Raw genomic sequence first — 27,993 nt, forward strand, 5'->3', positions numbered from 1 at the left:
CCTCATACTCAACAACTGCCTGTTATGATGAATGCAAACGGAAGTAACCTTCCAACCTCCAATTCTCATAATCACACTTAGGCTAATGGAAGTTGTCACCTAATCACGGTTTGTGTCTATGATATGTAATTAAACTAGGAAACGCAGAACACTACACTGTGACAGGGAAATGGCCACAGACCTGGTAATTATATAGCACAAATAGGAGAACAGTGAAAAAGTGTTGGGTTGATATTCCTACTGGATTCCTATCCATGCTTTCTTAGCCACTTCATCATATTTCTACATACAGTATACAAACTGCATATACAGTATACAGTTGAAGTCGGAAGTTTACATACACCTTAGCCAAATACAGTTAAACTCAGTTTTTCACAATTAGGACAATACTAGGACATTTAATCCTAGTAAAAATTGTCTTAGGTCAGTTAGGATCACCACTTTCTTTTAAGAATGTGAAATGTCAGAATAATAGTAGAGAGAATTATTTCTTTTAGCTTTTATTTCTTTCATCACATTCCCAGTGGGTCAGAAGTTTACATACACTCAATGAGTATTTGGTAGCATTGCCTTTAAATTGTTTAACTTGGGTCAAACATTTCAGGTAGCCTCCCACAAACTTCCCACAAAAAGTTGGGTGAATTTTGGCCCATTCCTCCTGACAGAGCTGGTGTAACTGAGTCAGGGTTGTAGGCCTCCTTGCTCGCACACGCTTTTTCAGTTTTGCCCACAAATATTCTATAGGATTGAGGTCAGGGCTTTGTGATGGCCACTCCAATACCTTGACTTTGTTGTCCTTAAGCCATTTTGCCACAACTTTGGAAGTAAGCTTGGGGTCATTGTCCATTTGGAAGACCCATTTGCGACCAAGCTTTAACTTCCTGACTGATGTCTTGAAAGGTTGCTTCAATATATCCCCATAATTTTTCTTCCTCATGATGCCATCTATTTTGTGAAGTGCACCAATCCCTCCTGCAGCAAAGCACCCCCATAACATGATGCTGCCACCCTCGTGCTTCACGGTTGGGGATGGTGTTCTTCGGCTTGCAAGCATTCCCCTTTTTCCTCCGAACATAACGATGGTCTTTATGGCCAAACAGTTCTATTTTTGTTTTATCAGACCAGAGGAAATTTCTCAAAAAATACAATCTTTGTCCCCATGTGCAGTTGCAAACCGTAATCTGGCTTTTTTATGGCGGTTTTTGGAGCAGTGGCTTCTTCCTTGCTGAGCGGCCTTCCAGGTTATGTCGATATAGGACTCGTTTTACTGTGGATATAAATACTTCTGTACCAGTTTCCTCCAGCATCTTCACAAGGTCCTTTGCTGTTTTTCTGGGATTGATTTGCACTTTTCGCACCAAAGTACGTTCATCTCTAGAAGACAGAATGCATCTCCTTCCTGAGCGGTATGACGGCTGCGTGGTCCCATGGTGTTTATACTTGCGTACTGTTGTTTGTACAGATGAACGTGGTACCTTCAGGCATTTGGAAATTGCTCCCAAGGATAAACCAGACTTGCGGAGGTCTACAATTTTTTTCTGAGGTCTTGGCTGATTTCTTTTGATTTTCCCATGATGTCAAGCAAAGAGGCACTGAGTTCAAGGTAGGCCTTGAAATACATCCACAGGTACACCTCCAATTGACTCAAATTATGTCAATTAGCCTATCAGAAGCTTCTAAAGCCATGACATCATGTTCTGGAATTATCCAAGCTCTTTAAAGGCACAGTCAACTTAGTGTATGTAAACTTCTGACCCACTGGAATTGTGATACAGTGAAATAATCTGTCTGTAAACAATTGTTGGAAAAATTACTTGTGTCATGCACAAAGTCGATGTCCTAACCGACTTCCCAAAACTGTAGTTTGTTAGCAAGACATTTGTGGAGTGGTTGAAAAAAGAGTTTAATGACTCCAACCTAAGTGTATGAAAACTTCCGACTTCAACTGTACATACTGCTTGTAATAACCAAATCAGAGGTTCAATATAGTGTACTGGTCTGTGTGTCTTTGTGAATGTATAGCCTACACAATGAGGATGCTTGACCCCTCAGTGTCAGTGAAAGGGTGAAAAGTGACCTTTCCCCCCCCAGATACTTACCCACTATGAATACCAATTAGCATGGGTATCACAACGACCAACCACACACCTAGAAACCAACCAACCACACACCTCCAAACCAACCAACCACACAAGAAGAGATTTCGAGAAAGAGCGTCATCTGCTCACATGAGTCTTTATTCATGTCGCTCTTGACAAGGTGTTGGGCACTAAACATCAAACAGAGAATCACTGAGCGTGTTATGTGTGTGGTTCCAAGGCTGAGGAAGCCCTAATCTCTTTCTACATTGATGTCCTTTACCCAAACAAAATGAAATATACTTTCAAAGCACTCTTGTCAAAATACAGTACATCATAAAGAGAGAACCATTTAGACTAGTAAGTGCTAGCCCATAGACTGTGTGGTCATAGGAAGAGATTTAACATCTTTGAGGTACCGGTTTATCTCTCAGATCCGCACCTTTGGTTGGAAGGATGTTATGTGATCGATTCAGACAGGTGAGGTGTGTGGAAAAATATTCAGTTTTGCCAAAGAGGGTGCAGATAATCACTGATAGATTATCAGACTATTCTCAGCCTCTTTGGGAGGAAGGGGGCCGGTGTATTCTAATTCATAAAATATGTGTGAGAAAATAATAATTCAAACACTTCAAGATCTGACAATAGACAACAGCAAACACTCAGGGGGAAAGGTGGGTGGAGATCATCGGTTTAGTTCCTGTTTTAGCTGAAACCCCGGAAGAAGAGGATGTCCTGGGGAGGAAAAGGGGAGGATGTAGGTGAAGGATGGAGAAATAGAGTAACTAACAGCATGCAGGGACATGGATACCAAAAATTACTGACTACATGCTAAAAAGAGATGCAAAAACCTGAGAACTGTCTGTATGCAGAGGGACAGAAAAGTGACTCACTACCTTCTCAGAGGTACAAAGGAAAAACTGACTTCCACATTGCATTCCGAGAAAGAAAACAACCACTGACTGAAGGCCAGAGGCAGAGGCAATTAAACATTTCAAAGAGAGGGAGATAAACACTTCCACCTCACTACAGCACAGTCCACAAAGCAGAAAGCACAAGCTGACAGACAGACAGACACGGACCATGCTTAGTTAGAACAGGTGCTTCAGTAGTCAGCTACAGAGAAAAAGCAGACAGCCATGTATTCATCAACACATTTAAATAAGAACAAATAGTATACTTGATCTTGGGGAGAGAAAGGAATGAACAGATCATCAGGTAGAGCTTGAAATTATGCTGAACACGCAAGGTCAGTTTCCAGTCGAAGGGAAGCAGAATGTGATAGCATATTATTAAAGTTGTAATAAGCAGATGGTTGAACGGTGCAATTTACATCAAGTAAAAGTCAAAATAATACTTTTGATACAATAGGCAAGCATGAAGCTGGAATTAAGGACCAGGCTGTGTACAAGGCAGAAAAAAGCTGTGAACTTTGAATGAACACAGGAGAGGTGACAAGAAGATGGTTTCCATGCCCCATCACATAATGAATCTCTGACGCAACTCGACTGTCATGCTATATCAAAACAAGGGGGATCCTAACAATGGATTTATTTCCCTGCAGTGATATTTGTAGGAGGAAGGGAGGGAGGGTGGCTGGGGGTCACATATCAAAGTTTCAAGCTGACATAAATCAATCAGTCCCATAACTGGACAAAAACAACAGTAGTGACCTGTGGGCCATATCTGACATTAATCCTAAACCTTCCAGTCAGTGTGGAGGAATGACAGGACACGATTTGGTGGGAGAGAGAGAGAGAATGCTGATACAGGGCCTAACGAGGAAAGGTGCTGATGCTAATGAGTGCATCCGTGAGCCCTTAATGAGGCCGTCTCGTTTGGTGTCCTAATTCACAGTGATCCGCGTCTCAGGGGTGCAGGATAATGAGCTGGGCTGGGATTCCCAGGGCAGGGGGTTGTGTAACCCACCTCAAAAGGGGGACACAAACTCCCACAATGCGTGTGTGTGAGAGAGAGTGTGATAGAAAAAGGGGGAGGGAGAGAGAGTGTGAGTATGTGAGAGAGATACAGTGTGTCTGTGAGAGGGGGAAAGGGCGAGAGGAGGAGGGGAAAGAACAGCTAGATGTCATCCCTGCCTGATACGTTTGTTTGTACCCATCATTGAATTGCTGTGACCAAGAAAGAAAAGCTTGGCTCTCTGTTACAAACTGACCCCGGGCAACAAGTACACTCACGGATAGAGGAAACGGTGAGGTAGACAGAGCAAGAGCGAGAGAGAGCAAGATGAGAGAGACAGGGTTAGAAGCAAACAAGAGAAAAAGGAGATGACAAGCCATGCAAGTCCTCAAAAAGTTTGAATGTTGATTCACCACAATATTTCCATTAAGTGTTGTTGGCTTTGAACTTGCATTTCTAGGAGCTACTGTATGGCCCACTTCAATCATTATCAATGAGCTAAGGCTCATGAACACTCTATATACCATCCAGGAGAAATGCCTATCCTCTAAAGGGATGGCATTCAGTGTCAGGTCTTTTTCACTGGGCTACTAAGAGAAAGCTAACTAACAACTACAGGAATCAGTGACCTCAGTTTATAAAACCCAAATGCAGAGTATGCATTGAGCCCCGCCGCCTCCGCCTCTTTCTGCTGTGTCTGCATTAGTAAGGCTCAAATGGGTTTCTGCCATGAGAAACAGAGCATGACATGCACTAAACAACGCCAGGCGGATGACAGGCCAGCTCCATTTGATGATGGCCGCCGCTGATGCGGACGCTTTTTGATGTGGAAAAATATCAGGGCAGCGTAAATCAGTATGAGACGCAGCTGGCCGCAGACCTAATGAGTCATCCACATTACACACATCTCAAAATGCAAATAGAAAAAAATAACTACAGGAAATGTAACATTGATAAATTCACCCAATGGTGAGTTATGGTCTCATCTGGAATTTAAGCAAAAGCTCAAATATGGGAATAAGTACTTGACATGGTCTTTGAGAACTGTGTCATCAAATAATTCAGACACCACTCTGAAAACACTGATCAATAACTTTAGTGGAATGTCTGCTCACTGTCCACTACTGTTTTGTCAGTGAGAATGTGTTTCCACACAACTCTAATTGACACAGTTAATAACACTGCCACCCTCTGGCTGGCTGGCTTCATGCAGATCTACCAGTAACTGTGACTTTGCTCATTCCTCCAGTCACATTCACAGATCTGAATAGGAAGAGGTGATGCAGGAAAAGGAGGAGGGGGCTGAAGAAAAATACCTTTATCCAATTTTATTTCCAGAAACGGAGATGCACATAGGACGACTGTCTATAAACGGATAACTACAGTGCCATTTACAGATGATTGTTAAAGAAAAAGACAAATAGCGTCACAAAAAATCCTTGGACTAAACTATTAATTAATTTACAGTATTATGTTACTTTGAATCGGATACACTTACTCTATTCTTCTGAAAACAAACCGGACTATATAACAGAGTGCATGCTTTACATTTAAATGCTGATACTACTCTCTGTTATTATCTATGCATAGTCACTTTAATAACTCTACATACATGTACATATTACCTCGATTACCTCGACTAACCCGTGCCCCTGCACACTGACTCTGTACCGGTATCCCATGTATATAGCCGCGCTACTGTTATTTGACTGCTGCACTTCAATTATGTTACTTTTATTTCTTATTTTTGAGGTATTTTTCTAAACACTGCATTGTTGGTTAAGGGCTTGTAAGTAAGCATTTCACTGTTGTATTCGGCGCATGTGACAAATAAGATTTGAGGTCTTGACTAAATCAGGGATTAAAGATCATTGCTCTGCTCCCCGTCCCCCAACCAGACCATTCAGGGGATCATAACAATCCAAATTATACCTGATCTATCAACGGCTTGGCACTGAGCACCGTTTGAACGTTTGACCTTTTAACACGGCTCATGACATTATGTTGACATTTCAAGTAATCCCTCCCACGGTTCCTAATCTCAGTCACTGTAGATGGCCCTGGACCATCCCCTGAGCTGCAACTACGCCATGGATGCAGACAGGCAGTCAGAGACAAGCAATATCCATGGCAGGGCTAATGATTCCACGCTAAGCTAGAGCCCACATGTGCAACCACACTCGGGTTATGGGACAAATGCAGACATACATGCAGGCATGGGAATCAATGTTCATGTCTATTATCGGTATATAATATGAAATGTGTTCATTGTTGTGTAAAAGAGAGGGATATTGCACCCTACCTTCTCAACCTAATATGAGCTACAATGCCTTCCCAAATGATTCACACCCCTTGACTTTTTCCACGTTGTTGTGTTGAAGCCTGAATTTAAAATGGATTAAATTGAGATTTTGTGTCACTGGCCTACACACAATACCCCATGATGTCAAAGTGGAATTATGTTTAGACATTTTTACAAATTAAAAATGAAAAGCTGAAATGTCTTGAGTCAATATGTATTCAACCCCTTTTTTATGGTAAGTCTTAAAAAAAGTTCAGGAGTAAAAATGTGCTTAAGTCACATAATAAGTTGCATGGACTCACTCTGTATGCAATAATAGTGTTTAACATGATTTTTGAATGACTGCCTCATCTCTGTACCCCACACATACAATGATCTGTAAGGTCCCTCAGTCGATGAGCGTCACGTCCTGACCATAGGAAGCCTTTATTTTCTATGGTAGAGTAGGTCAGGGTGTGACTAGGGATTTAGTCTAGTTTATATTTTCTATGTGGGGTTCTAGTTTGTTTTTTCTATGTTGGTGTTTTGGTATGATTCCCAATTAGAGGCAGCTGGCTATCGTTGTCTCTAATTGGGGATCATACTTAAGTAGCATTTTTCCACCTGTGTGTTATGGGATATTGTTTTGAGTAGTGCACGTTGCACCTCTGTAGTCACGGTTTGTTGTTCGTTTATTGTTTGTTTTGCTAAGTTTCACTTTATAATAAATTATGTGGAACTCTACATTTCGCTGCGCCTTGGTCCGTCTACATGAACGTGACAAGGAGTGAATTGCAAACACAGTCAACCACAAAGACCAGGGAGATTTTCCAATGCCTAGCAAAGAAGGGTGCCTATTGGTAGATGGGTTAAAAAAATAAAAAATAAAAAAACAGATTGAATATCCCTTTGAGCATGGTGCCGTTATTAATTACACTTTGGATGGTGTATCAATACACCCAGTCACGACAAAGATACAGGCGTCCTTCCTAACTCAGTTGCCGGAAAGGAAGGAAACCGCTCAGGGATTTCACCATGAGGCCAATGGTGACTTTAAAACAATTACAGATTTTAATGGCTGTGATAGGAGAAAACTGATGATGGATCAACAACATTGTAGTTACTCCCTAATACTAACCTAAATGACAGAGGGAAAATAAGAAAGCCTGTACAGAATAAAATATTCCAAAACATGCATCCTGCTTGCAACAACACACTAAAGTAATACTGCTTGCAACAACACACTAAAGTAATACTGCAAAAAATATGGCAAAGAATTTAACTGTATGTCCTGAAAACAAAGCATTATGTTTGGGGCAAATCCAACACAACACATTGCAGAGTAACACTCTTTATATTTTCAAACATCATTGTCATCGGCAAGGACAAGGGAGTTTTTTGTAGAATAAAAAGTACCTGAACAAAGATACACAAGCACAGTCAAAATCCTAGAGAAAAACCTGGTTCAGTCTGCTTTCCAACAGACACTGGGAGACAAATTCACCTTTCAGTAAGACAATGACCTAAAACACAATGCCAAACATACACTGGAGTTGCTTACCAAGACGAAATTGAATGTTCCTGAGTGGCCTACTTACAGTTCTAACTTAAATCAGCTAGAAAATCTATGGCAAAACTTGAAAATGGCTGTCTAGCAATGATCAGCTTGAAGCTTGAAGAAAGATTCACAACTGTCATTGCTGCCAAAGGAGATTCTAACATGTAATGACTCAGTGTCGTGAATACTTATGTAAACGAGTTATTTCTGTATTTCATTTGCACTAATTTCTAAAAACATTTTCAATGTGATTATGTGGTATTGTGTGTAGATGGGTGATATTTTTTTATTTACTTCATCAATTTTGATTTCAGGCTGCAACAACAAAAATGTGGAATACGTCAAGGGGTATGAACACCACAGTATTTGTGAATACATACATACAGTTGAAGTCGGAAGTTTAAATACACCATAGCCAAATACATTTAAACTCAGTTTTTCACCATTTCTGACATTTAATCAAAGTAAAAAGTTTACATACACTCAATTCGTATTTGGTAGCATTGCCTTTAAATTGTTTAACTTGGGTCAAATGTTTTGGGTAGATTTCCACAAGCTTCCCACAATACATTGGGTGAATTTTGGCCCATTCCTACTGACAGAGCTGGTGTAACGGAGTCAAGTTTGTAGGCCTCCTTGCTCGCACACGCCTTTTCAGTTCTGCCCACAAATATTCTATGTGATTGAGGTCAGGGTTTTGTGATGGCCACTCCAATACTTTGACTTTGTTGTCCTTAAGCCATTTTGCCACAACTTTGGAAGTATGCTTGGGGTCATTGTCCATTTGGAAGACCCATTTGCGACCAAGCTTTAACTTCCTGACTGATGTCTTGAGATGTTGCTTTAATATATCCACATCATTTCCCTTCCTCATGATGCCATCTATTTTGTGAAGTGCACCAGTCCCTCGTGCTGCAAAGCACCCCCACAACATGATGCTGCCACCCCCGTGCTTCACGGTTGGGATGGTGTTCTTCGGCTTGCAAGCCTCCCCCTTTCTCCTCCTAACATAACTATGTTCATTATGGACAAACAGTTCGATTTTTGTTTCATCAGACCAGAGGACATTTCTCCAAAAAGTACAATCTTTGTCCCTATGTGCAGTTTCAAACCATAGTCTGGCTTTTTTATGGCGGTTTTGGAGCAGTGGCTTCTTCCTTGCTGAGCGGCCTTTCAGGTTATGTCGATATAGGATTTGTTTTACTGTGGATATAGATACTTATGTACCAGTTTCCTCCAGCATCTTCACAAGGTCTTTTGCTGTTTTTCTGGGATTGATTTGCACTTTTCGCACCAAAGTACGTTCATCTCTAGAAGACAGAATGCGTCTCCTTCCTGAGCGGTATGACGGCTGCGTGGTCCCATGGTGTTTGTACTTGCGTACTATTGTTTGTACAGATGAACGTGGTACCTTCAGATGTTTGGAAATTGCTCCTAAGGATGAACCAGACTTACACATTTTTTTCTGAGGTCTTGGCTGATTTGTTTTGATTTTCCCATGATGTCAAGCAAAGAGGCACTGAGTTTGAAGGTAGGCCTTGAAATAGATCCACAGGTACACCTCCAATTGACTCAAATTATGTCAATTAGCCTATCAGAAGCTTCTAAAGCCATGACATCATGTTCTAGAATTATCCAAGCTGTTTAAAGGCACAGTCAACTTAGTGTATGTAAACTTCTGACCCACTGGAATTGTGATCCAGTGAATTATAAGTGAAATAATCTGTCTGTAAACAATTGTTAGAAAAATGACTTGTGTCATGCACAAAGTAGATGTCCTAACCGACTTGCCAAAACTATAGTTTGTTAACAAGAAATTTGTGGAGTGATTTCAAAAACTAGTTTTAATGACTCCAACCTAAGTGTATGTAAACTTCCGACTTCAACAGTACATGTGAATGTGTAGCACTCAATAAAAGCAGAAATAAACCCCACAAGTCATCACCAGTCTACTGTACTACACAATACTACAACATCCGCCACCTCAGGGTAAAACACCCCACAAAGCTCAGTGCTTCAATTACACCCATTTGGCATTGACTCCACTCCTCTGTTGTCCATGCATGACTGGATAATGTTATACTGCTGCATACAGCAGCACAGTCCAAAAAGAGGATTCACTGCTAAAAAGGTCAGATCTGTTGGCTAGGATCAATTAGTTACAATGTATCTTTTAGAGCAGCCATACTCAACAGGCAGACATTAGGCCGGATCCAGACACAGAAGTGGGTCAATACAGACTGAGGGTCAACTTAAATACAAATTTATTTTATTTTAAAATTCGGTTGGGATTCAACTTCTGGTATCATATGAGCACATGCACATTAGACATGGAAAATGTGTGGAATTGCAATGAAATGTGTTTTTTAATTGCAAAATGTTTCTTTAGCGCCCTGGCATAATGTGTAGAATTAAAGGAAACACAATGTAAAACTGCTAATTTCTCTCTCTGCCAACAAGAGGGGTGTGGACAGTTTGGGGGTTGAATTGGTTACGAGGTAGGGGTTTCTTACTACACCGATAAAATAACATTCATCCGGAGACCTTTGCCACCTAGGAAGTGTGTGTCACCGGACCTTCTCAAATAGTATTTAAGTACCCGAGTTTTAGAGATCACCTTTATTCCAAACCAGGGGAGATGCACTTTTTGTATCGTCAAAACATGAATCAGTACTTAGTGAGTTGGTGGGTCTTTCAGTATACTGTGTTAATGAAAACATTGGTATTTTATGCAGGAATCTGACATTGAGTTAAATTTTATATAATTATTTAAATGTGACAACGAATTGAACAGATCAAGACAGGAAATGAGAAGAGCTATGCAAGGTAACAACCCATTTATTTAGTGATACATTCGGCAAACTATACATTTTATTTCAAACTTCAAAGGCTAAAAAAAATGAAAGAAATAAGGACGGAAAGGCGGCGAGGAAATTCAGGGAAAGAAGAGAAAAAACACAAATTCACAAGCAAGGAATGCAATTTGTTCAATCGACTCAACACAAGTAGTACAATTTAGTTCAGGGAACAAAGCTTTTTAACATTTTATTTTCGGTCTTTCCTTTGGAGATGGGACATAATACAAAATATACAGTTATTGAACTTTGCAAAGTCTATCACAGAGGCCTCTGAGAAGCAGTTGAATTAACATAGACAATACTTATTATCTACAGCAGTCTAAAGCCATTCTTGAATGTATTTATAAATATAGCAGACATGAATGTATGTATGCACATTTCTAATGCTTACAAGGTTACCCAATTGTTATACACTTGCATTTGCTTAAAGTATTACATCATCTGCAGGAGTGAGCAATTAAATAAGCTTTCAAGATTCAACAAGGTAACATGAAGAGAGAAAAAAAAGTATACAAACCAGAAACGGTTGAAAATGTGTACCATGTGACTACCAACATAGTATGCCACTTTGAAGAGAAGCACCCTAACATGGAAACACTTGATTTAATTTATTTCTCAGTTACAAGAAAGTAATGTCTACATCTCTCCTTGAAGTGTTCCAATAAACAAGTACTTAAGTGATAGGGTTAGATTGGGTAAGGCAAATCGGTGAGCTTATTAGTGAGCTGAAAAGGTCAGCAACATGGGGTTCAGGTCCCCTGTTTAAGGGGACACAACCCACCACTGCTAAGGGTCACACAGCAACGTCACAACTGAGGTACATCAATATGGACAATATGGGAACGAGCATTCAAATCTATTTTACTCCAGCCAGATATACCTCTGAACCTAACAGAACTAGTTCCAGGGGAGCAAAGGGACAACCTGTAAATAGCTTTATAGTTTTTTCTAGAACAATACTTTTTTGTGAAAAAGCTGATAAGAAAGACTATCAGTGCATATTTAACCATTGTCATTAATTACACCAAATACCTCTCACACATCTTACATTTCTAGAACCCTGAACATTGTTACAATTCTAGATCTCTGAACTATTTGAATATCACAAAAGCGAAACAAGTTAGTGAAATTACACAAGCAAGGGTTTGAGGCCATTCTTTTTCGTATAAGGTCAATGATTTTACTAGTTAATAAAATAAACTAGCATTTGCAGTAGATACATTATAGATATCAATATTTCAAATTTGCACATTTCAGTCAAATACATGAACAATGGGTTTGCCCGACTCCATGACAACTCAGTCTGACATTCCACAGATTCTGACAGAACAGCCAAGTGTATGATGGCTGTTTTCAAAGCAAAACTACAGAGGGGGTCTAGAACAACAACCAATACTAGACAAATAGGTTTTCTATGAACTTATGAGGTACTGTAGTTTTATGGTATATAAGAAAAAATAATACATTGGATGCTTAGTAAGTGCTACACTTTTGAACAATTAGGTCAGTCTTGTATGGTACCAGTCAAAAGTCAAATATATATATTTTTTAAAATACACCCTAATTGACCATTCTTTTAGAGCCATATCCTATTTCAAATGGGAGGCAAAGAAAGATTTACATAAAGGTTCAAGCATGGTGAATGGATCTAAGATCAGGATATGGACTCTGAATTTTGAAAGTGCCTTCAGAAAAGTATAAAAGTGCCTTCAGAAAAGTATTCATACCCCCCACATTTTGTTGTGTTACAGCCTGAATTCAAAATGGATTGAATACATTTTTTTCCTTTTCCAGCCCCACACACACACAACCCCATAATTACAGTGAAAACGTACTTTGAGATTTTAGCACATTTATTGAAAACTAAATACAGAAATCTCATTTACATAAGTATTCACACCCTTTTGCTAAGACACTCCAAATTGAGCTCAGGTGCATCCAATTTCCTTTGATCGTCCTTGAGATGTGGACTCCAAGTTGTAGTGACCTGTGGCCAATTCAATTGTTTGGACATGATTTAGAAAGACATACACCTGTCTATATAAAAAGGTCCCACAGTTGACAGTGCATGTCAGAGCAGAAACTATACCATGAAGTCTAAGGAACTGTCCATAGATCGCCAAGAAAGAATATACCTAGGGAAGGGTATAAAACAATTTCTAGAGTCCTGAAAGTTTCCAAGAGCACAGTGGTCTCGAACTTTGAAAAAAAAATAATAATAATTGAACTACCCAGACTCTGCCTGGAGCTGGCGGTCTGACCACACTGAGCAAGAAGGACCTTAAATCAGGGAGGTGACTAAGAACCCAATAACCACTGACAGAACTACAGAACTCCTTGGGTGAGATGGGAGAACCTGCCAGAAGGACAACGGTCTCTACAGCACTTCACCAATCTGGGCTTTATGGGAGAGTGGCCAGACGGAAGCCACTCTTGAGAAAAAGGCATATGACAGCACACCTGGAGCTTGCAAAAAGGATTGTGGTCTGATGAGACAAAAATGTAATTCTTTGGCCTGAATGCAAAGCGCTATGTCTGAAGAAAACCAGGAACAGCTCATCACCAATCTAACACCATCCCTACCATCAGCGGCAGGGACTGGGAGACTGGTAAGGATAGAGGGAACAATGAATGGAGCCAAATACAGGCAAATCCTTGATGAGAACCTGCGTGCAGAGTGCAAATGACCTTAGACTGAGGCAAAGATTTACCTTCCAACAGGACAATGACCTCAAGCATAAAGCAACGCTGGAATGGCTTCAGAACAAGAATGTGCAAGTCCTTGAGTGTCCCAGCCAAAGCCCAGACTTGAATCCCATTAAATCTGTGGAAAGACTTGAAGATATCTGTTCACCACCGCTCCCCATCTAACTTAAGAGCTTGAGAAAATATGCAAGGAAGGGGGGGGGGGGGGGGGAAATCACAAATCTAGATGTGCAAAGCTGATACAGATATACCCAAGACGACTCAAAGCTGTAATCGCCAGCAAAGGTGCTTCTAAAAACTATTGACCCGTGGGTGTGAATACTTAGGTAAATTATATCTGGATTTAATTTTCAATAAATTAGAAAAATGTAGAAAAACATTCTCATTTTGTCATTATAGGGTGTTGTGTGTAGTAGATGGGTGAGGGAAAACAACTATTTTTTACATTTTATATTCAGGCTGTAACAAATGTGGAATAAGCCAAAGGGTATGGATACTTTGAAGGCACTGTACATACGTTCCTTATGAGGCTCACATAATTACATGACATGTTCATGTAAGACCCCATCTCTAACACCTTAGTCACTATGCAAGTCTTACAGTATATATGCAAGTAGTCCGCATTCAAACTGGTGTGTCGACAACAGAACACTAACCTACTATCCAAAACTCTTTAAAAACAAAAGCGCCGCAGCACAAAATCACTGTCAAGCTGTACAGATGACTGAAAAATAACCTAAACCTAAAGATAAAAGTAATGCATTTCTGAAATAAAATGTATTTATTTCCAGTCTAGCCTTATAAAAACATTGACAGTAAATGAGTAACCTGCAAGTTTAAAACAGGTTAAGACAGATTTTCCTTTGACTTCATTTAGGTACTTGAAAATTATATACATACTGCAGTATTTCTGGAGAAAATACTTGAGTATAAGGACAATGAATGTTTGCACTCCTCAGGAGAAGATCCAAACGCCTATGCAGGCGCTAAAACAGCTAGGGCTTGTGTGTTACTGCTGACCCGCTCTGTGCTCCTAAAAGTTGGTTTCCTTCCACAAAACCACAGTGGGGAAATACAACTTTTTTATTTTTTATTTTTTATTTTTTTTAAACGTTTACCAATATAACCACATTTCTCATTTTTAAAAAGTGACTTGGGTAGCTGATTCATTCAGTCACTTAATGTTTTTTTCTAAGATCGCAAATGCTGTGTAATAATTATGAAGGCATTGTTTGACTTAAGTATACAATTGAACAATAAGTGTTTGTGTGATTGACATTTCAGCAGTTTAAGGGTACATCAACTGTCCGTATATCAAGTTCACAACAAAAAAGAACCTGGGTCCAAGTCCCTCATTCATGGACAAACATATTTAAGCGTTAATCTGAGACATACTTTAAATGGTTTACTTTCTAAACGACTGCAAGTACGCATAAAATACAGTAACAAAAGAGTGGCATATCAAACCATCTCTAAACGGTGTGTGTGTGTGTGTGTAATATAATATATTTTATATACACACATACACACTACCGTTCAAAAGTTTGGGGTCACTTAGAAATGTCCTTGTTTTTGAAAGAAAAAAACTTTTTTTGTCATTAAAATAACAAATTTGATCAGAAATACAGTTGTAGACATTGTTAAAGTTGTAAATGACTATTGTAGCTGGAAACGGCAGATTTTTAATGGAATATCTACATTGGCGTACAGAGGCCCATTATCAGCAACCATCACTCAAATGTTCCAATGGCATGTTGTGTTAGCTAATCCAAGTTTATCCTTTTAAAAGGCTAATTGATCATTAGAAAACCCTTTTGAAATTATGTTAGCACAGCTGAAAACTGTTATTCTGATTAAAGAAGCAATACAACTGGCCTTCTTTAGACTAGTTGAGTATCTGGAGCATCAGCATCAACATGAGTGGGAGGCCACGGTGCACAACTGAGTCTCAACATCAACAGTGAAGAAGCGACTCCGGGATGCTGGCCTTCTTGGCAGAGTTCCTCTCTCCAGTGCCTGTGTTCTTTTGCCCATATTAATCTTTTTTTCTTATTGGCCAGTCTGAGATATGGCTTTTTCTTTGCAACTCTGCCTAGAAGAACAGCATCCCGGAGTTGCCTCTTCACTGTTGATGTTGAGACTGGTGTTTTGTGGGTACTATTTAATGAAGCTGCCAGTTGAGGACTTGTGAGGCGTCTGTTCTCAAACTAGACACTCTAATGTACTTGTCCTCTTGCTCAGTTGTGCACCGGGGCCTCCCACTCTTTCTATTCTGGTTAGAGACCGTTTGCACTGTTCTGTGAAGGGAGTAGTACACAGCGTTGTACGAGATCTTCAGTTTCTTGGCAATTTCTCGCATGGAATAGCCTTCATTTCTCAGTACAATAATAGACTGACGAGTTTCAAAAGAAGGTGCTTTGTTACTGGACATTTTGAGCCTGTAATCGAACCCACAAACGCTGATGCTCCAGATACTCAACTAGTCTAAAGGAGGCCATATTTATTGCTTCTTTAAATCAGGACAACAGTTTTCAGCTGTGCTAACATAATTGCAAAAGGGTTTTCTAATGATCAATTAGCTTTTTAAAATGATAAACTTGGATTAGCTAACACAACGTGCCATTGGAACACAGGCGTGAGGGTTGCTGATAATGGGCCTCTGTACACCTATATAGATATTCAATTAAAAATCAGCCGTCTCCAGCTACAATAGTCATTTACAACATTAACAGTGTCCACACTGTATTTCTGATCAATTTGATGTTATTTTAAAAATGGACAAAAAAAATGTTGCTTTTCTTTCAAAAACAAGGACATTTCTAAGTGACCTCATAATGTTGAACAATATATAGGGGTCAAGTTCAGGAGACAACGTGGTAGTTTGTTGCCTGAAGTTAGCCTACATCATTAGATTGTCAGTTGGTTAAAGAGAGAGAATTTCAAATTCAGTATGTTACCCTGTGTGTCAGACAAACAGGATAGTGTCCCAACCCTGAGCAGAGCCCACGGGATTAGAAGAGCACCTTAACCTACAGTGCTCCATTCTAATTGATTAAACATCAACAAACAAAACAAGAGCATCTTGCTCACCACTTATCTAACCTAATAAACTGTGGACAGTTTATTAGGTACACCACTCCATTCACGAAAATGGATCGCTCCTACAGTGAGTCACGTGGCCATGGCTTGCTATATAAAGCAGGCAGACAGGTATCGAAGCCTTCAATTACGGGTTGATTGAACGTAAGAATGGGCAAAACGAGTGTCCAAAGCGACTTTTGAGCGTGGTATGATGGTCAGTGCCAGGCGCGCCAGATCCAGTATCTCAGAAACGGCCGCCCTCCTGGGCTTTTCACACACGACAGTGTCTAGGGTTTACCGAGAATGGTGCGACAAACAATAAAACATCCAATCAGTGGCAGTCCTGTGGGTGAAAACAGCTCGTTGATGAGGGAGGTCATATACAGCTCGTTGATGAGGGAGGTCGAATGAGAATGGCAAGAATCATGCAAGCTACCAGGCGGGCTTCAAACAGACAAATAACGGTGCAGTACAACAGTGGTGTGTGCAGAACGGCATCTGGGAACGCACAACTCGTTGATCCATGTCACGGATGGGCTATTGTAGCAAATGACCACACCGGGTTCCACTCCTATCAGCTAAAAACAAGAAGAAGCGTCTCCAATGGGCACGCGATCACCAACACTGGACAATTGAGGAGTGGAAAAACATTGCCTGGAACATGACAGTGAGTTCAGCTTACTTGAGTGGCCTGCGTAGTCCCCAGACCTCAACCCAATAGAGCATTTTTGGGATAAGATAGAACGGGCTGTTCGCAGAATGAATGTACCACCGTCTAATCTGCAGCAACTGCACGACGCCATCGCGTCAGCATGAACCAACATCCCTGTGGAATGTTTCCGACACCATGTAGAATGCCCTGAATAATTCAGGCTGGAGGCAAAGCGGGATCCGACCCAGTTCTAGATGGATGTACCTAATAAACTGTATATTACATACATATGCAACAATGCATTTTAAACAATGGAAGAAAATACATTTAAATAAAACCATCTCTCCACAAAATACATACTATACACTTTTCTTAAAAGTAAAAAATTAACTGCAAATCAATCAATCATACACTTTAGCAGCATACCGTGCTCTAGCTCCTGGTACAGTGGCGGAGGTCTCTACACTAAGAGCACCCCAAACCACACAGTAAATACAAGGTGCTCTAGGAGAGCTCAATGCATTTAGTGGATTTGTTCTTGGTTGTATAGTTGAATATAGCAACATTTAAAGCAGCAATCAGCAGTTGAAACTATAACACCCCTGTTTCTGTAAAAACCTAAGGGTTGAGGCTGGAGAAATGTAACCAATCAAATTCATAGAGCTATGCATGCAAAGACTGACCATCCATGATATCAAAATGATAGTTATCCATATTTTTAGGCTAGCGTTTTTCACATTTACCTGGTTTACAAGAATTTGAGTAAAACAAGTGTATATTTTGGGTTCTGATGGGGTACGGCAGTTCTAAGCTCGAGGCATTTATAAGTTATATTCTTCAAGAAACAAATGTGAACATACCATTAATTTACAAATCCAAAAATTGATGTAACAACTGGAGATTGCTTCTTTAGAAAAAACACCACTTGGAAATTGGAAACAGAAGATTGAATGTTCACTTAGACTGGTGGTGGTAACTAGGGTTTCTAACAAATCAGCACTTAAACACTTGTAAAATCAGATAAATGTTGTGATTTGAACTCCTCTCTGAAACTTAGAAAACTTCACATCGCATGGGCTGTCATAAAGCTGACCTATGCTATCATAGACCACGTGGCACCTGTATGGTGGGCATCTGTGACATATTATGTTTATTCCAGTGGAGGCTGCAGATGGGAGGACGGCTCATAATAATGTCTGGAACGAAGTAAATGGAATGGCATCAAACACATGCGTTTGATACTTTTCCACTCTAGCCAGTACCACGAGCCCATCCTCCCCAATTAAGGTGCCACCAACCTCATGTAGTTTATTCAAAGTAAATAATCTAACACTCATGACATGAAAACGTGTCAACTAGTCAAGGTTCAGACTAAAATATATAGATTTAAAAAAAAAAAAATTATCACTATGTCATTAGACAGGTTAACTGTGTCACGGACTTCACTGACAATTACAAAGTGGTTGTGGCAGATGTCATTTTGAAGTTCAAATAGCAATTTGTCAACTTAATCCTTCCACTGTCAAATAAAGTGTTATCTGAGTGAGGGGTAGTGAGAGATTGTATTGTGCTGATATGAAAGACTGATGAGGTGCAGAAGAGGTATGTAGGAGTAATGGCGCCTAAATCTCCAGCCCATGTGGTTCTGACATCAGCACCACCATAGCAAACATTAGCTGGTAGCTACAGCGCTGCAGATAGAGAACTACCTCTACACATACACACAAGCACCCAGCCACGCTTGCCAGTATACGCACGCACACACACATACACGGAATCCAACACAGCAAGTGTTAAAAGGTGTCAGGTGGGATAATCTTCACTTGCATCTTGGAACTGCTTTGTTGTGTTTACAGGAGAGCAACAATATCCTTTCTCTCCAAAAGACAGGAACACAATGAAGGACTGTGTAACACTTTACCATAGTTACTACAGCGTATAAAGAAAAAAGTATATGAAAAATAATTAAAATTGAACATGTAAATATTAGGATTTATATGGTTAGTTTTAGAGAGCTTACTGTGCTGTGAACCTATACAATTTACCCGTTTCTTTAATGAGCAAAGACTTAAACTAAAAAAGAACAAGAGCAGGAGGATAATATCACCTGGAGGACAAACAGTAATATTCACTGAATAGACATTTGTTGGAACTCCAGAAGAGCAGGAAAAAGGCAGATAGTGCATAAAAGGTTCTCTTTCTCACTTCTTTCATTGTTTTACTTGAACTCAAGCTGCATTAAATACAGGCTGTTTGTACACGACAATTGCACTTCACAAAAACAGAAATATACAAAACACACAAGGAAATGTGAATCAAACTAATTACAGCAAAAAAATGAATTGTTTCAGCTGTTTTTTTTTTTAAGAACCTGCTGGACTCGCTAGTTATGGGTAATGTTAGGGGGGGAATAAAAGGTGAGACAAAATGGAGGGAATCCTGAACTTCAGAGCGGACTGGTGCTGCACAATCCGGGGTGTAGAGGTCTGTTTGCATCTCCTCGTCCTCCCATCATATTCCCTTCTTAAAAATGTAACGCTCAGAGTGGTGGGGAGACAGACTGCTGAACGGAGCTGCTGTGGGTCTTGAGAGGGTAGCGGGTTGTAAACTCTGTGCTGTGTTAGTGGTAGGGGTTGTGTTACCACATGTCGTCTGTGGACGCTGAGTCCTTGAAGGAGGGAAGGAAGGAAAAACCCTTCAGACACTGGGTCTACATCCAAGGGGTCTCGATTTCAACTCCTGGAGACGTGCAAGAGGGCTGATCTTTCCACCCATGAGGTTAATTTTGTCCTACACTAGTTACGAACTTGGACAGGAATAAGACATTGTTCAAGAAAGAGTACGGATAAGTGAGCAGAGCTTTCCGGCAATTGAGATTGAGATCCCTGGTATTAAACAGCAATATCTTGAAGTCTTCACTTTAACCAATTACATTTTTCCAGTTCTGGACTGTAAAATAAGGGGATTTTATTTGTCATTTGATAGTGATACAAGGTAATTTAAGGCTGATCAAACAAACCCAAATGATGCTATTCCTAATCCAGAAAATGCATTTTCACAGATTAGGAACAGTATTGTATTCCTGGTTTGTTTGAATTGCACTCTTATATTTTCTGTGATAAAATTTCCTGTTTCCAGCCGAGAAAGCGATGTCAGAATAAAGAAGCACAACATCTCATTCACGTAACCATGAGAATGTTTGTATAGGAATGACTGCTTTATGAATGGTTGTTATGAATGATTGTGTCAATGAATATATTGCTTGTTAAACTATTTGTAAGATCCTCCCATTTGAAGAATCTTGAATATTATCCCCATTGATGGAACTTTAGGGAGCAAGTACACAAGATTGATATCAAATAATTGCAGCCTAAATAATGGTCTAAGATTGCTCTGCCAGCTGTCACTGCTACTACAATCCTGCCCGCATAGATCAGAAAGCATATTTGGCCTTCAAAACACTGGGAGGGCCATACTTGAAACATTAGAAACAGTTTAAATTAAAATAGTTTCTCCGTCTCAAAATCCACATCAGCCAATTAAAATTGTTGACGAGGTTGCACGTGATAGAACACTACTTGTTAGCTTTTCCCCATCAGATAGCATAGGGAACCTGGCATACGTACCCCTATGCTAACACAACCAGCTGGATGTGATTATTTCCTGTAACAAATTCTATATCAACCAATTACAAATGTTGATGTCACTTTTTCTTGACAGCGTCCTAAAAGTTAAGTCCCCCATTTAGGGGACTGAGCGGTTCTAGACCGGTTCCGACAAACTTTATTGTTTAGAGAGCGATCTGTGAACGGTGCAACATCGATTGCTGTGCACTACGTAACAGCTCTGGTTGTCCCGTTTCGCATGCCGTTCTACACTCTCATCCGAGATGCAGTATATAAAATCTGATTCCTAATTTGCACAAGGGGCGACGCATCACATTTTCTGGTTTATCCAGACAAAGGATCGAACTACCGTCTGAAATTTGCAGCTCCGCTTAAAATAAGGCATATGAAATGGGAGACTAGCGATTGCAGCAAACACAGTCTAATCTCGCTGTGATGTCAGATGGTTGGATGCAAAAATCATTCCGTAGAATTGAAACAAGATTAAATCACCCGTGTTTATAGCTCAAGTTGTACAAGTTAGCAGACATTTGAATGGCTTCTGCACGTCGCTCAGAAGACACTGGGCAGAAAATGCTGTCAATAATTTGAAATGGTACCAATTTTGTATTGTCACCGAGTACGATAATATTTATTTTACAGTTAAAAAGTGAAATAATCATTTGATATGTCATATACATAACAAGCATTTCAATCCTTTCAAGACCTATTCCCCGACTTTTGTTGAATAGAAGAAAAAAGAAGATTTTGTTCATATGTTCATTACACTTGAGCTTACAGTACATTTGGAAAGCAATCAGACCCCTCGACTTTTCCCAATTTTTTTACCTTACAGCCTTATTCGAAAATGGATTCAATTGTCCCCCCCCCCCCCCCCCACCCACACACACACACACCTCATAATTACAAAGCAAAAACAGGTTTAGAAATGTTTGTTAATTTATAAACAAAATTATACATTTACATAAATATTCAGACCCTTTCCTCAATTCTTTGTTGAAGCACCTTTGGCAGCGATTACAGCCTTGAGTCTTCTTGGGTATGATGTTATATGCTTGTCATATCTGTATTTGGGGAGTTTCACCTATTCTTCTCTGCAGATCCTCTCAAGCTCTGTCAGGTTGGATGGAGAGCGTCGCTGCACAGCTAGTTTTAGGTCTCTCCAGAGATGTTCAATCGGGTTCAAGTCCGGGCTCTGGCCGGGCCACTCAAGGACATTCAGAGACTTGTCCTGAGGCCATTCCAGCGTTGTCTTGGCTGTGTGCTTAGGGTCAGTGTCCTCTTGGAAGGTGAACCTTCACCCCAGTCTGAAGTCCTGAGCGCTCTGGAGCAGGTTTTAATCAAGGATCTCTGTACTATGCGCCGTTCATCTTTCCCTCAATCCTGACTAGTCTCCCAGTCCCTTCAGCTGAAAAACATACACACAGCATGATGCTGCCACCACCATGCTTCACCGTAGGGATGGTGCCAGGTTTCCTCCAGATGTGACGCTTGGCATTCAGGCCAAAGACTTCATTCTTGGTTTCATCAGAGCAGAGAATCTTGTTTCTCATGGTCTGAGTCCTTTAGATGCCTTTTGGGAGTGGCTTCCGTCTGGCCACTCTGCCATAAAGGCCTGATTGGTGGAGTGCTGCAGAGATTTGAGAACCTTCCAGAAGGACAACCATCTCCACAGAGGAACTCTGGAGCTCTGTCAGAGTGACCATCTGGTTCTTGGTCACCTCCCTGACCAAGGCCCTTCTCCCCCGATTGCTCAGTTTGGCCGGACGACCAGCTCTAGGAAGAGTCTTGGTGGTTCCAAACGTCTTCCATTTAAGAATTATGTAGGCCACTGTGTTGTTGGGGTCCTTCAATGCTGCAGAACATTTTTGGTACCCTTCCCCAGATCTGTGACTCGACACAATCCTCTCTCACGCTCCTTCGACCTCATGGCTTGGTTTTTGCTCTGACATGCACTGTCAACTGTGGGATCTTATATAGACAGGCGTGTGTTTTCCAAATCATGTCCAATCAATTGAATTTACCACAGGTGGACTCCAATCAAGTAGTAGCAACATCAAGGATGATAAATGGAAACAGGATGCACCTGAGCTCAATTTCGAGTCTCATAGCAAAGGGTCTGAATACTTAGGTAAATAAGGTGTTTTTTAATATTTTATAAATTAGCTAAAAATAAATAAATCCTGTTTTCACTGTCATTATGGGGTAGTGTGTGTAGATTGATGAGGGAAAATGTATTTAATCCATTTTAGAATAAGGCTAACTTAACAAAATGTGGAAAAAGTCAAGGGGTCTGAATACTTTATGAATACACCTAAGCAAATATTCTGTATTTTTTTAAAACAGAAAGGTAAGATTTTAATATTTTTTGGCAGTATAAGCATCACTAGGTATTGTTTATGACTCTCATGATAAATAATTGCTTTTGGGTATGTCTATTTAGGTGGAAATCTACAATTTTACATTACATTTAACAGGTGAACAGAAGTCATATGGCACCATCTTCTAATCAAAGTTACTAAAACACGCACAAAAGTTAAAATTGGACATATAGCTCACAGTATTGCGAGAGTTTTTTGGGGGTTTTTTCATGGGAAATTCAAATCCCAGGTGAGATTGTTTTTTTCCTTTGGGAAATGTATAATTACGTTTATTATGTTAGTGTGTTGCGAAGGGTATAGCCAAAACCTTGTAAATGAAGATTACAAATATATTTAATGAGGAGCTTATTTGAGTCCCTCTTGCAGACTGAGACTACTGCTATACAGGGGTGTAGAGCTGCCGGAGCCACACTTTGCCACTTCTTAGAATCATCCGTTGTGGATGGTTCCCGACACTGCGTCTCAAAGCTGTCATCAAGGCAAAAAAGGTGGCTACTTTGAAGAATCTCAAATATAAAATATATTTTGATTTGTTTAACACTTTTTTGGTTACTATATGATTCCATATGTATTATTTCATAGTTTTGATGTCTTCACTATTATTCTACAATGTAGAAAATAGTAAAAATAAAGGAATGTATAGGCGTGTCCAAACTTTTGACTGGTACTGTATTTTAAGAAATGCCATTGATTAGTGGATAAAGTTTAAGATCTTTGATAGGCTGATGTGGAATTTGTTGCAGGAAATATTCACTGTCAGCTGGTGAGGTTAGCATTGGGCTAACCTGTGCCAGGTTATCTGATGGGACCAGCAACAATGTAGCGCTCTATCTTGACAAGTACATTGACGATTTGAATTGGCCGTGTTTACACAGGCAGCCCAGTCAGCCCAATCATTGGCAAAAGACCTGATGTGATTGGTCAAAAGACCAATTTGTGGCAAAAGATCAGAATTGTGCTGCCTGTGTAAACACAGCCTCGATGTGTTAACTGTTCTGTGATATTGGCTGCAGTGTTAATTCATTATGTGTAGTTTAGTTCACTCCTGAAACAGCTGTTAACTGTGGGAAGAACTAAATGAGTTCTGTGATGGTATGGTATGGTAACGAGTAAAGTGGATTACAGAGCAAATCAAAAGCGAATTACAAACAAGGATGATACTCAAAATATGAGTGCGACAATAAACTAAAACATACAGAAATCCATATATTGCCTCCCCATGATTCATCTTTAAAAACAGATATGGTTATTGATATGTTGAATGTTACAAATTGAGTTGATGAAAGTTAGAAAACGAACACAAAAATATTCATGTAATTGTATTTTGCCCTCGAAATACAAACGGATCTGCACAAACACACTATTTGATACAAACATGTATCTACATACATTCAAATAAACAAGCTTTTGTGAGTGGATAGCAGTCGTCAGGAGATACTTACTGTGTCATCACTTCGGTATGGGTTGAGTTTGTTGTACACTGCTTCAACAACGTTTCGCCTAGGACACATAAAAGTTAACATGCAGGTTTAGCTTAGCAAGCAATAAAAATACCAATGTATATAAGCCCAATAAAAAAAAAACAGTTTATACAGAAAAGCTAAATGCTGAGCATACAAGGCTGGAATTGAAGGGCAAAATTCAATTAGCCCAACTAACAGCCCAAACTTCCACGCTAGTCCAAACTATCAAAACCACTTTAGTGAAAAGTCATTAAACCTTACCCTGCAAAGCATGGTACTATTTCCCTAGTACTTAATCGACCTCAAAAACTTTGAGTTGGCTGAGGTCCAGTTAAAAGAGCTCACTCACTTGCTGGCCAGTTCACCTCCAGGAGGGAGGTTAGGGATGCTCTCTGATGCCAACGTCCGCATCACGTGGACCAAGTCTGGAACCCCTTCGTTTCCCTGCTTCTTTATGATCTCTGTGGGAATAGCAGAACCACATTCTCTGTGAGTAGAAAACAATATCACACTGGGTGAAGTGAGCTTCAACCACATCAAATTCATGACAATGTTTTTATATTATCTAGGTTTCTATATGGCATATTTAGATGCTGCACCTTCTACTCTGCTCTCCAGGAACTTATCCAGCTCTGCTTCCCTTTTCACGGCATCTGCAGTCACCTTTGGAGCCCCTGGGAGGCAGATCAGCACAACGCTCATATTGTCCCGACTCCCCTGTTCAAAGGGAGAAAGCAAGAGCAATACAGACAGAGTTAAAAAGGAAAACATTTACATTTGCTTTAGCATATTCAAGTAATCCAAAAGGCATCTATGAAGCCTACTCATGTGACAAAATGCTGTGGTAACATCCAGGTACATGCAAATGCTTAACTGTTACTGATTCTGTGAACAATAAATTGACAGGTCTCACCTTGTACAAGCAAGTGTCAACAATTTCATTGCAGACTCTCTCAAGGTCATCGGTCACCTCTAGCCTGGACCTGACAAAGTCACACAGTTCCTCATTGGCCATGACATCCCAGATGCCATCGCAGGCTAGGACAATAAACTCATCTTCCACCTCAGACCTTTCAATGGCATACACCTCAGGCTCTGGTGAAACCAGCTGCTCCGTGGGGCCCTTGCCATGCACACACTTGTAGTCGAAGTCTCCCAGGGCCCGGGACACGGCCAGAGAGCCGTTCACTCTCTGGATCATGACAGAGCCTCCGGCGTTTTGAATCCTCTCCTTCTCCAGTGGGTTGCTGGGCTTGTGGTCCTGTGTGAAGAAGTGCACAGCTCCTCCACGGCTCAGAAGACCCCGGGAGTCTCCACAGTTGATGAAGTAGATGTGGCCTGGGGAAATCATGACCCCCACCGCAGTTGAGCCACTGCGGTCCACACCGTGCTTCTTCTCTGAGATGTTCCGCATGTGCTCGTCAATCTGCAGGAAACCTGTGCGGATGCCGGTCTTCACACTCTCTACGTTGGGCTCCAGACCACTCTGGAAGTCTGGGTTGCTGGTGATGTGCTCCAGCAGGTGCTCACAGCAGTATTTGGCCACCTGGGAGCCAGCATGCCCATCATAGACAGCAAAGAAGGACCAAGGGTCGAGCCCATGAGGCATGCCAATGACTGCCGTGTGCGCATCCTCCATCTCCACCCTCCAGCCCTGCATGCTGCTCAGGCCATAGGTCAGACTGTTCCCCTCACCATGAGCATTGTGCTTCTCCATCTTTGGCTTGTCCAAAAACGCCCCCATTGTAGCTCTTAAAACCTTCAAAACAGGAATAAAACAAAGGATAATATAATATGTTAACTTGTTATTCTGCTAAACTCGGCTACATGTTTACTAATTAAACGCCCAAATATTTGCCAAATATAATTAGTTAAGATATGGATGATTTCGAAGCAGATGACACAGATACAATCCTTTTATGGCAAAAAGATTAGATAGCACATTGGGCTGCACTCATACGTTGCACCCTCTAGTCTAAAAATAGGTGAGTACTGTAGATACATATTTTAAACACTAGCTAACGTTAGTTAGAAACATCTATCAATGAATTACTAACGTTAGCTGCTAGCTAAATAACCTATTTTGTAGGTGTTGGCCATTGATTGTGTGAGTTCAACAATAAAGTCAGTACTGCAAATAGTTAACGTTAACTACCCAAATTGTAAAACAATATCCTCCCGCTTGCTATTTTCCGCTTTCCTTACGCCCAAGCCAACGTTAGCTAGCTACGTGTTATTGTTTTGTAACTAGCTAGAATACAGTGTAGTTAGCTATTTAGTTTAGCGTTTTAGTTATGTTAGCCATCAATGAAGTAACTTAGTTCGTAGGTAATCTTACCTAACTAATGGTAGTTACGTCAAATAGCCTCCTATCCCTACTAGCTAGTTACTGTAGACATCGTCCAACTATGTCAATGACAGAGCCAGGGCTACTTAAATTCAAATAACAAGTCACATTTTTAATGATCACAAAATTATGAACAACAATGTTTTCAACAACGTTAACTAGCTGGCTGGCTATGGTAGCTAACTAGTTAGCTTAAATCCTCCCGTCGCAATAATATGAAAACCAAAATAAACAAACAGCTGCGTCGTTGTGGGCCTTTGCCCCATAGCTTTGGCAGGCCTTAGTTACACTGCCCCACGGCCTATCCTCGTCGCGAAACACCCGCTGTGTATAGCTAATCAGTAATGCTAACAGACTAGCCTGGTAGACAATCAGAGATTTCTTACAGGCACAAACCACCGTGACTTACCAAAATCCGCAAGACCTGTTTTGAAGTTGTAAAAACAGCAACAGAGCAGATGTGCTGTGACCGAAACACCGACGAGATGGAGGGAGCTTGCGGGTAACGTTAGCTAGTTAGCAATCACCTTACAGTGCATCAATTTGTGAAAGTGCGGAACTCCCTGTTCTGACTAAACCAGGGATGCATTACTTTATCATTTGGCGACGGTAAGTATCATTAAAATGTCCCTCCTTTGAAGTTTTAGGCCGGAGCTGTTATGGCCAAATTAGTGTCAAGCCCCAGCCTATTCACTTGAATTTGACACAGCCTGCAAACTAGCTAAACCAAACACTGGACTCAGAAAATACCCGGATGTTGCAGGTTGCGTGCTTGAAAGCATTACATCATTCCTATGAGGCTGTTGGTAATCAACACAAAAGCCCATACATTGATTCAACCATATAGATCCTATTAAATTACTAGTTACATACATTACTGCTATTATTAGTATTTTAATTCCTAATTCTATGGATTCAACATTGTAAAGGCGAGCACGCATATTAACACATTTCGTAAGGAAATATCTGTGGGCTGTGGCGATTCAAAATGTTCTCAGTATGCATTTATTTCAGTCACAATTTGTATCACTCTCCGTCTCTATTA

At 40.4% G+C, this 27,993-nt stretch overlaps 1 protein-coding gene across 2 annotated transcripts; it reads right to left on the reverse strand.

Annotated features, from left to right (window-relative positions):
- Positions 1-2,201: 2,201 nt before the first annotated feature.
- Positions 2,202-27,683, reverse strand: ppm1aa (protein phosphatase, Mg2+/Mn2+ dependent, 1Aa). Of its 2 annotated transcripts, none has more exons than XM_023994438.3 (6): positions 27,358-27,683; positions 25,515-26,360; positions 25,201-25,318; positions 24,951-25,062; positions 24,581-24,638; positions 2,202-2,813 (listed from the first exon to the last, which is right to left on the reverse strand). In XM_023994438.3, exons 2-6 carry the CDS (start codon positions 26,343-26,345, stop codon positions 2,784-2,786), a joined length of 1,149 nt encoding a protein of 382 aa, XP_023850206.1. In that variant the 5' UTR covers positions 26,346-26,360; positions 27,358-27,683; the 3' UTR covers positions 2,202-2,783. The 2 variants fall into 2 exon arrangements, with proteins under 2 accessions (XP_023850206.1, XP_023850205.1); XM_023994437.3 differs by lacking the exon at positions 2,202-2,813 and adding an exon at positions 19,627-19,799.
- Between the last annotated feature and the right edge of the window lie 310 nt (positions 27,684-27,993).

The sequence above is a fragment of the Salvelinus sp. IW2-2015 genome, linkage group LG9, assembly GCF_002910315.2.
Source record: "Salvelinus sp. IW2-2015 linkage group LG9, ASM291031v2, whole genome shotgun sequence".
Taxonomy (NCBI): Eukaryota; Metazoa; Chordata; class Actinopteri; order Salmoniformes; family Salmonidae; genus Salvelinus; species Salvelinus sp. IW2-2015.